The following is a 10897-nucleotide window of genomic DNA, read 5'->3' on the forward strand; positions in this document are numbered from 1 at the left end:
AGAAAACCTGATAGTGAAAATAATAACAGAATTGTGTTTTGGGGAGAGTAAATTGCATTGCAGTGTTGTCAGAAGTGTTATCGCTCCTGCTAGAAAATCCAAATAAAACTGGTGGCAGATGGTTCCTGGGACCATTAATATGGTGCAAATTGGTCTAGATAGATGGTCCATCTGGTTGACCATCTTGAACCAACGAGAAAACAGCAGCCATGCTCAAAAACAGCTGGACCACCTTAACTTGCATTTTTTCGGATGGCATATAATAATTGAGGACATTTTAAACTGCTGTGCATGTTCTAGAAAGTATTGACTGCTATTGCTGGCACATAGCGTCCTTTAGTTTACTCATGACAAAGACACTCTCTCGCCTCCTTCTCTTGCACCTCCAAAACAAAAATAAAGCAAAAAAGAGAGAGTGAGAGAGCAGAGAGGGAGGACAGGATGGCTGGAAGGTGGGAGCAGGCTACCTTGTGCTCCAGCAGTGTTTCTCTAAAGGTGAGAGAGAAAGGGGAGATATGTTCTTGGCGGAGCTTGTCCCCGCTGCGCAGGGCGATGGCGCTCTGCATGCGAGCGTTAATTTCCTGTGAGCCGGCGCGCACATGCAGGGCTTGAGCCAGGTGGTTGGGGAGCAGGTTAATGGAGTGACGTGTGAGCGCAGCCAGAGTCTACAGAGGAAAAGCACATGCAGCGCCCATGAGTCTAAGAGAGTGTTTGTTCGTGTTTGTGTGTGTGTTGGTGTGTATCTGTTCATTCAAGAGCTCTGCACAACATGAATGTATGACAATCAAAGAAACATTAGAAAAGGATTGCACAAACACATGCACGAATACTTATCTAATGTAGGACAAATTACACACTTTTAATTTTTTATATAAGGTTAATTATAAATATGTATCAGCCCAAACTCTATGCCTAAAAGAAAACGTTTGCATTATTTAATTTATTTACGAACTGTTTTTCCACATACAGCATCGCCAGTGGTGGTTTTACCAGATTAAGTTCACTTCTAATGACAATTTTGTCCCCAAACGACAGCTAAGTATGCACGCACGCACGCACGCACGCACGCGCACACACACACACACACACACACACACACACACACACACACACAACACTTGCAAATAACATGATTATTTTTTGTACAGCGAATGCTCTGGACTGTAAGTAATAGGCTTTTCTAACTGCCTACAGCTCAGCCCATCTCTTAGAGTGGATCTAGAAAATCAACACACTATTGCAATGTCTAATAATTCCACTGCCTAAATGCCAGAATGCCGGACCTTTTATATCAGATTCTCTCTGTTGGAAAATCCAGTTAAAACCAGGTTGATGCTGATTTTTTATGGTTTCTATATGGTCTATGGTTGATTGATGGTGGTAGACCACCTTGGGTAAGGAAAGAACCCTTTATCATGTGCTGAAAACACCACATTGTGTCGATATGACCGTTAAAGATTTATACAGTAGTGGCCAAAAATGTTAGAAGAGGTATATATTATATTAAACATATTTAAGAGGTCTCAGTTGTTTTTGTTCAACTGGACATTATAATATCAATACAACGAACTATTGCCTGAAATAAGTGCGATGGAAGAAATCTGCTGGAACATTGAAAATGATGGACTGGCCCCCTCAAAATCTGGAACTCAACCCCATTGAGCAAATTTGGGGTGAGTTGGAAAATAAACTGGACAGATCTTAGTACATTCAAAGGAAAGCCTTTGGCTTGAGTTACAGAGGGCATGGGATAAGATTAGTGTTGAGGTTCTCAGAAAATATATTGACACTATGCCAGAGTGATGTGCTGCTGTAATTGCTGCAAAAGGTGGACATACCAAATATTAAAGTTAAAAGTGGATTAAAAACAGTGTACCACTCACTTCATCTGATATTTGTTGTGCTCAGAGCAGCCATCTGCATGTTTCATGAACATTATGAAATGAAATCATGTTTTGGAGGCAAAAGGGGTCAATATTTTCAGGTCTGTCAGGTGTTCTAACAATTTTGGCCATCACTTTATATCATCCGATGTGAACTGATCCAAATCCAATACCAAGACAAGACTGTGTTACATATATGCTTCAAATATAAACAGCTTGGTTGATAATAATGTGAACAATTTAGCTTCTCTAATAAAATAAAATCTATTAAATAAAAAATAAAAAGATAATGTCACTTTTATTTTAAAATGTTAAAATTATGCAACATTTGGAGGTTGAATTTCCAGAGAAAATCATGATATAAACTTTATCACACTATGACACAGGGTTTTGTTCATGCAGCTCACCTCTAGTAAACACTTGTAAAATACGAGGTAACACACAAGATTTCAATAGCTCAGAGGTTCATATGAGGATAGAGGTTAAACAAAGATATCACTCGCCTTAAAAACACTGTACAACATCAGGACACAAATGAAAAATGGCATGAACAGGACCTGGCTTCAAGTTCAGGTCACTCAGCTAAAGCTGATGACTGTACAGGGAAAGGGAGGCAAACTTACATGACCTGTAAAATGTTACCTAAGACTGGCTATACCATGGCTCTGTTCCAAATACTAGTTTTTTTTTATACTGTTTACATGAGACATCCTAAGTGGTCCTACATGGGCAGCAACGCCCATGCAAACAAACTCACACACCCAAGCAAACAGTGCGCCACACGTAAAGTGAGACTTGACTAATGCAAGTGTCTAACTAGCTAATTCAGCTGACTAATCTGTCTTCCAAACAGAGGGCAAAATGCTAATACAACAGAGCATGATATTTGCTTAGCTAAAAACTCAATACTTTAATAAGCACCAAAAATATTACACAATAAAATTGTCATGTTTCTTATTAACAGAACTGAATAAAATGTGTATTATTTATAATCTACTGAACATGTCCCTTGAATGGTGGCTCTTGCTTATTCATAAAACCCATTTGAAAGATGTTTAGTTCAAACCTAACAGAATCAGCCAACCTGTGTCAAGACAGCTGTATTAAAAGCATCATGCTGTCGAAAGTTATTACATGGAAGAATGGGAGAAGACCTCCATGTGTGTGGGTCACCAAACACATTTCTTTACAGCAAACCCAGTAACAACCATATATATCACATATATGAACTGGATTTAAAAAGTTCTCTCTCCATCACAGTGCAGGCATGTGTTGTATCGTATCGGAGCGTGTTTAACAGCAGAAATGTCAGCACAAAGGTGGAGGTCAAATTGTAGGATGACTAGCAGAGGATATTGCATAAACAGGATCTGACACAGACGTTTGATTTTGTTTTGACCGCTGAAAGTATCTTTAAAGAGGACTATCATCTGTGCCGTGAGCTGGAGCTGTGGTCACTGTGAGCCGTGAGTCATCTAGAGAAACACTAGAATTACAAAACTCGCACACAGGCTGACTCACATACAACATACATAGAAAAAGGTGCTGTTTTACCCAAAAATTCATAAGATACATACTGTATACTTTCCTTTCTCATTTTTTGGTCTGTGGAAGAAAAAAAGTCTTATGGGTTTGCTTATGGTATGTGGGTGAGTAAATGGAGAAATGTTTAGGTGAAATATACCTTCAAGTCAAACTTACTGTAATGCCGTTTGTTTTAAAACAAGACATAAAAACATTTCACAAAATTTTATTTGGGCAATTTTTAGTTGTTCATAGTTTATGTGATGAACTACAGTTACCCTGTTAGGACACTTGAGTGAATTTAAGGGGTAGTGACTTTATACATCCACTGAAATAAAAATAAAAATGTTCAAAATTATAGCAAATTTTCATACATTTTTAAGTGTGGCTTAAGTGCCCAAATCACTTTTTGGGTTCCATACTGTATACAGTATGGACTTTTCATTCATCAGATGTTATTTCTACGACAATGTTTGCTCATGTGTGTAATCAGAATTATATTCACTGATGTGGGCAAATCTGCTGAGATTAGGCACTGTTAATCTGTTAGCACTGGTATTTGCATTGAAAGAGTTTTTTAAAAATACAGCTGTGTGTGAGAGGTGTATGACTGCCATGTGTGAGTTGAGAAAAACATTCAATTAATGTTCTTCTAACTAGTGAAAGTAATGAAAATTAAAAATATCTCATGGCCTTGAAGACCTGAAGGGTCTCTCTAACAATTGCAGAGAAGAGTTCTGATTTGGACACAATATTAAACCGCTTAACATTATTCTTTACACAAGGTCGTACACCATGCTAAAAAACATAAAATTCATAAGCTTAAAAGTTCATAAAAGTTCAAAATTTGTCCCTCTAAAACTAGCAATCTCTATTTTTATTCTACCTACTTTTTATTTATTTATTATCTAACACTAGCATTCTCTATTCTTTTTCCTATTCTGTCTACTTGTTTTCTTTTTTATTTATTATTAAAAAACATCTATTCATAAAATAACCCTAATATTAAAATTAAGCAGCACAACTGTTTTCAATACTGATAATATTAAAAAAAATGTCTTAAGTACCTTTGCTGAATATTGTATTGATTTCTTATTGATATTTTTATTATGAAGAATTGTTTTATGGATTGTTAAAATAATTATTTTATTTGAATGGTGTAAAATATGTTTTAATTAAGTATTGGAGTAATGGGCAGTTATTTTCCTATTGTAGTGATATTTCACAATATTATTGCTTTCACTGTTTTTTTTTTTTTATCTAATAAATACAGCCTTGGTGAGAATAAGAAATTTCCTTCAAAAACATTGAAAAAATCTTACTGAATGGTAATTTAAACAAGTAAAAACTGGGGCTTTCAATTTAATAAATTAATTTAATACAATCATGATTAATCATGCCCCCTAATGCGTCAAATTATACTTTTAGAGTGAGTAAAGAGTGATTTACATTCATTAGCCTCATGCTCATTTCTGCTTCAACAACTATCAAAACTGCTCCTGCACTACACTTCAGATGTGCTACAATTCAGAATATGACTTTTTCCTGACTAAGTTGTTTGCATCAGTGTTTTCCATTCTGGTTGAGGTATTAGTCAGATTATGAAATGAAAGAAACTGAAAAAATCTGGGTGGAGTAGAAGAGATGGAAAAGCTTCTGGGTGGAGATGTCGGAGAATCAATTTGAGTTCTCCTCAATAATCCCAAAGGTGGAGAAATAAAGCTTTTGAGAGCTCTGATGCTTTTCAGAACAGCAAAGCTTGCCAGAATTGCTTATGGGGTGGAGTTTAAATGGCTTTTAATAGTGTGGTCAGATGGCAGAATTCCTGGGCAGGGCTCCAGACAAAAAATAAATAAATATATATATAAAATAAATCACTTAAGGCTCCTATAAGAAACAAAATTATTTTTCTAAGTGTCACAGAATAAATGTTTTCTTTCTTTGTTTTTAACCACTTCTTCAGTCATACTGTGATTTTAATCCATCTTAATCCATCCATCTTAAATTTTGTTATGAATTTGGCAGAATTTTAAAGCTGATACTTTGTTTATTAAAAGCCAACAGAGGAATTTTATTACTGATATTTTTTTTTTTAAAGGGTAATACAAATAATATGAAGTTCACGCATTAACAGAAAACAGCATATAAGATCTTGATAACAAGAAGCCATATTAGTATCTATTATAAACAAGAATTTTAACGAAATTGTTAATGGCCACACAGCTGACAGTTTTACCTGCTGTAGTTTGTTTAAGTTATGCATGAAATAGACACTGCTTCTCTGCACTTCTCCATCATTTTCAATCTCTCGTGCTGCTGAAACTCAAACTGGAGCTGCTTTTAGCAGGTGTGCTGTCAACGCTGGTGTTCGGCAGAGACACGGACTGTTTGAACGTGTTTTTTCCTCTAAAACGTTCATGTGCAAAACAAGTAGGGCCTTCCTGCATGTACTATCAAGCCTCTGCAACTGATCCAGAATGCAGCAGCAAGGGTTGTCTTCAATGAGCCAAAAAAAGCTCACGTTACTCCTCTCCTCATCAGGTTACACTGGCTAGTAGCTGCTCGCATCAAATTCAAGGTACTGATGTTTGCCTACAAGACAACAACTGGCAATGCACCAATATACCTAAACTCACTAGTTCAAACTTATGCGCCCTCCAGAAGCTTGCGTTCTGCAAGTGAACGGCGCCTTGTGGTGCCATCCCAATCACTCTCACAGACCTTTTCCTGGACTGTGCCCAGCTGGTGGAATGACCTCCCAATATCAATTTGAACATCAGAGTCATTACTCATTTTCAAAAAACATCTAAAGACTCATCTTTTTCGCCAGCACTTGACCAACTAATACTACCACTTACCTTTTCTTTTCTTGTCTATCCTATTCTAGAAAAAAAAAAAAAAAAAAACTTTGCTAAGAGTTCTGTGCTAGATTAACGGAGACTTGTCATGGCACTTGTATACTGTTGTTGGTCTCTCGTTGGTCTGATTGCTTCTATTGTTCTCATTTGTAAGTCGCTTTGGATAAAAGCATCTGCTAAATGATTAAATGTAAATGTAAATGTAAGTAGGAAAAAAGATGTTAACAAGCAAATTAAGGCATAACCTGTAAATTTATATAGTCGCCAGTGGCGACCTCAGCAAAAATATAACTCGCACATATTTTTTGTTGCAAATGGGACTGTTTTAGACGCAGCCTGAAGCCTTGATGGGTCAGGGATACTATGATAAGAGAAGAGACTCTTCTTCTTCTTCTTCTTCTTCTGTAAAGTCTTTGGCTCTACCAACATGGAGGGGCTGCAATAAACAAAATACACGGTATGCATGCGTATGTTTTTGAGACCATGAAGTTTTGGATAACATACAAAAACACAAGGACTGAGACACTAAATCCATTAACAGAACCACCCTTCGGAAGAACACACACACACCCAAACACACACTAAAACACACATTCACTCACTCACACTCACACACACTGTGGCTGCAATGCGTCACTGAGGACAAAGCCTGAACAGGGAGACGGAGAAGAGACAGGGAGAGGATGTGAGATAAAGGAGAAGAAAAGAACAGCAGATGAAAGAGGAGAGAGTGAGGGATAAACGGAGCGTGAAGGAGAAAAAGAATCCTGTTACTGCCTTACAGACATTTCTGTTGTCATGGAGACCAGTCCTATAATTCTACATACACACATGAACATGTCAGCATACTTCTGTTTGAACACATCTAGAAAAGCTCAGACATACACACACACACTCGTCTAATCAACGTGAAGGCTTGTGCTCTCAGCTGATGTGTAATTGGCTGGTTGCCTTGCCAGTCATACTGTGAGAGCTCTTTGATGTGTTAAGATGACTGCATGACAAAGGCAACAAAAGCGCCGAATTAATCAAAGACAACATTCCCTTATGTTAACCACGTCTCCATAGCAACAGCCTGGCAACTCGGCCCACACCAAGAGAGAGTTCTGCATCATAATCAGCAGCACATGCCACAGAAACCTTCTAGAACATTGTTGTGAGCCATTCTGCCCTACAGGCTTGAGAACCCCTCCAAAACACTGTCCCCGTCTTGCAACCTTGACAATCCACAACAATACTGTCTTTACCCTACAGCCTTGTAAAAACTCTAAACCCGGGGTGTAAAACTCCTGGAGGGCCACTGTCCTGCAGAGTTTCACTCCAACCCTAAATTTATTCACCTGATCAAGCTAACCAAGGTCTTAGGAGTGCTAGAAACTTCCAGGCAGGTGTGTTGGAGCTGAATGGAGCTAAACTCTTCAGGAAAGTGGACCTTCAGCTGCTAAGTTTGACAACTCTGCTGTAAAATACTGTCGCTTCCTTACAACTTTGAGAATCAGCTAGAACAGTCCTTACAGCACAAGTTTGAAAAAGAGGTGGAATTATCCTCCTGTCTTACTTGAGAACCCTGTCCCCATCTTAAAGTCAAAAGCACTCAAAAACATTGTGCATACAGTACAGTAATTAACATCTTTGAGAACCCTATAGAATACTGTCACTACCCTACAGCTTTGAAAACCATTTAGAACACTATTTACCTAAAAGCCTTTTTGGAACATTGTTTTACATCAACAGACCTAAGAACCCACTTGAACGCTGGCCCTATGTCTCAACAATGAGAACCCTTTAGAAAACTATCCTCATCTTACAGCCCTGAAAATCCACTAGAATACTGTTTGCTGGAACTCTGTTCCCATCCTACAGCCATGACAATCCACTAGAATGTTATTCCTACCCTTAATCCTTGAGAACTCACTGGAACTCTGTTTCCAGCCTTGAGAGCCCACACAAAAACTGTCCTTACTCTACAGCCTTGAGAAAACTAAGAATCAGTCAGAACATATTCCTTATGAAACAAATTTGAAAACCACATTGAGAGTGTGAACCCTCCAGAATTCTGTCCATACACTAAAGTCTAGAGAATCCACTAAAACATAGTTCTTGCCCTATAGCCTTGAGAACCCATTACACCATTGTTTTTATCCTTCAACCTTGAAAACCCTCTACACCTTTGTCTTTACCCCACAATCTTGAAAACCAAAACCAGGTACCCAGGAGCAGGGTTGAAGACCTGTGTTCTAGAATCTTCTTTCTAAAGCCTTAGAAACTTCTAGAATACCATGTATTTTTAATAGCCTTTTAGTATCCTTTAAAAGTTGTCCTCAACCAACAGTCTAGATGGCCTTTGAGAACACAATCCTTCACCCTACGGCCCTGAGACCTTCTAGACTAGAGCATGATACCTGTCTAACAGCACTTAAAAAAACATGAGCCATGCTAAAGAGATCTAGAGACTTCTGCTTATACACTTCTTTTTCATTGCATGTTACATTAACATTGAGGCAGGAAAACGGTTCTAAAGGATTCCCAAACCTGCATGCCAGAAACAGTGTTTTCAGAGTATGTATATTCACAATTTAATCTTCCTTGGGGAGCTATTGTCGCTGAGTAGTTGTCTAGATCTCTATCTTCAGTGTAATTACTGATCTACTGGGTGTAGAACATGTAAAGTCTTAAATTAGAATCTTCATGTAAAGACAGAATACATTTCTGCATCTAAAAAAAACACAAGAAGCAGGGCAGAGGAATGGAAAAATAGTCTCCAGACATGTTTTTAGAATGCTGTGTAATGTGCAAGTTACTGCAAGAGATGCAAGACACAAACGGAACGGTCAAAGATGTCCGTCTAATGCATATTTACATAAAAAATCAATGGATAAGGCAACACAGTGGAATGCAAAAACATTTTCTGCGAATGGTACTTTATAAGCCGACTTACAGACCAGATCGCCATATAGGTTATGAAGTACCTACACACAACTATTCAGAACAAACCAACCATGCAGGAGGAACATGAAAGAAAACAGAGAGATGTGGAAATAAATCAGAAGCTCACACTGAAATGAAAGACAGGTGCAGTGAACAGATACAGAGCCTCAATTTAAGCTCCATTTGCCTGCTGTGTGTGTGAGGTTCAGAACTGCTGAGGTTGCATTAAAGCATGTTTTCTTAACTGTGCTTGTTTGGTTGTTTGCACTCACATTCTGTTTGCCCACTATGTTATGGAAGGGAAGTTCAGGGCTCCATGTTCCCTCCGTGAAGGAAGTGTTAGAAGGTCTGTGATCTGATTGGTTGGTGGAATCTCTCATGATGTCCTCCGGCAGTGTGAGTAAGCTCTCCTCTGGCTGCTTGATCAGGAAAGTCTCGATGTTATGCCTGCGCAGAAAATCGTTGCGGTCCTTACCGTGACCCTCCTCCACCTCATAATCACCGTTCAGACAGTCTAGAGCCGCTTTAGAGATGTGGATCCTCCTGAGGGGGTTTGAAATTAACTACAGATTCATCTCACAGATACAAAACACCTTTTTCAAAATCAGAATAAACAAAAACTCAATTAATTTTCTCCCACACAATTACACAAGAGGGGAAGGTGTCCATAAAATATCTCTTTTTCATCACAGTTGAGCATATTTGAGGGCTAATGGATAATCCCACTGTACATCCCTTACTTTTTAATCACCAAAGAGAGCTTTTGTGTGCACATTTGTGTGTATCTCACCCAGGTATTCCCCCAGACTCCAGTTTGTTGGCTATATCGACATCCCAAGACCATACGTCAAACTGCCATTTCCGCAAACCAAGAACTCCGCATAGAACCGAGCCGGAGTGGATGCCAATGCGCATGTCTATGTCATGCTTTGTACGTGAGCGCACATACCTAAACATACAAATACAAAAAGGTTAGGATGGATAGCTAGCTAGTGGTGTTAAAACTCTGTAATGCTGCTGCTAAACAACTGTTGAGCTAGAGAAGTCACACTGAGTTTAAGTTGAAATACACATCATACTATTACTCCTGAACGGGGTAACAGGCAGAGGTAAGTGGCTGTTTATAAAAAGTGGAATCGAGGTCATACTGTCACTGCTGTGTGTGTGTTGAGTGCTGAGATATCTAACAGCACTCACACTAGTGCAGCACACACACCTGCTGAACAAGGGCCTCTCATCTGCTATCTAGCCGGTCTAGTGGCCTCTCTCGCTGTCATTCACTCACTCACTTTACCTTACTACAGACATACTAGACTTCCATTGTTTTAAAATAATGCTAATAATACTTAATACAGACTAATTCAAATGTAACCTGTAAAGCAGATAATAATGTTAGAGAAACTCAAATGTAACCTGTGAAGCAGATATTAATGTTAGACAAACTCAAATGTAACCTGTGAAGAAGATATTAATGTTAGACAAACTCAAATGTAACCTGTGAAGCAGATATTACTGTTTTGTCTCATTTTGTACATTCCTTTGCCCAATTTCCAACCTGTAGGAAAGAAGCATAGCTAATGAGTTCCCTTTACCTGCACTCTTGTCATCATCAGTTGATGTGTCTTTCTTCAGTGGAAAACAAAAATGAGAAATTAAATAAAATTAAGTAAATGGATGGTTGTTTGAATAGCTGGGTAGTGGAGC

The 10897-nt window shown here is 38.4% G+C and overlaps 1 protein-coding gene across 2 annotated transcripts in view; it reads right to left on the reverse strand.

Annotated features, from left to right (window-relative positions):
- LOC109049343 (adenylate cyclase type 8-like) overlaps positions 1-10897 on the reverse strand; it is a 45168-nt gene that overhangs the window by 15969 nt on the left and 18302 nt on the right. Inside the window, exons 6-8 of one of the 2 annotated variants that reach the window (XM_042718792.1) lie at positions 9984-10142; positions 9466-9736; positions 468-665 (exon numbers count right to left, since the gene is read on the reverse strand). In XM_042718792.1, the coding sequence (XP_042574726.1) occupies positions 468-665; positions 9466-9736; positions 9984-10142 (628 nt within the window). The remainder of the gene's footprint in view (positions 1-467; positions 666-9465; positions 9737-9983; positions 10143-10897) is intronic. The other variant, XM_042718793.1, reaches the window with a different exon arrangement.

The sequence above is a fragment of the Cyprinus carpio genome, chromosome B2 (assembly GCF_018340385.1).
Source record: "Cyprinus carpio isolate SPL01 chromosome B2, ASM1834038v1, whole genome shotgun sequence".
Taxonomy (NCBI): Eukaryota; Metazoa; Chordata; class Actinopteri; order Cypriniformes; family Cyprinidae; genus Cyprinus; species Cyprinus carpio.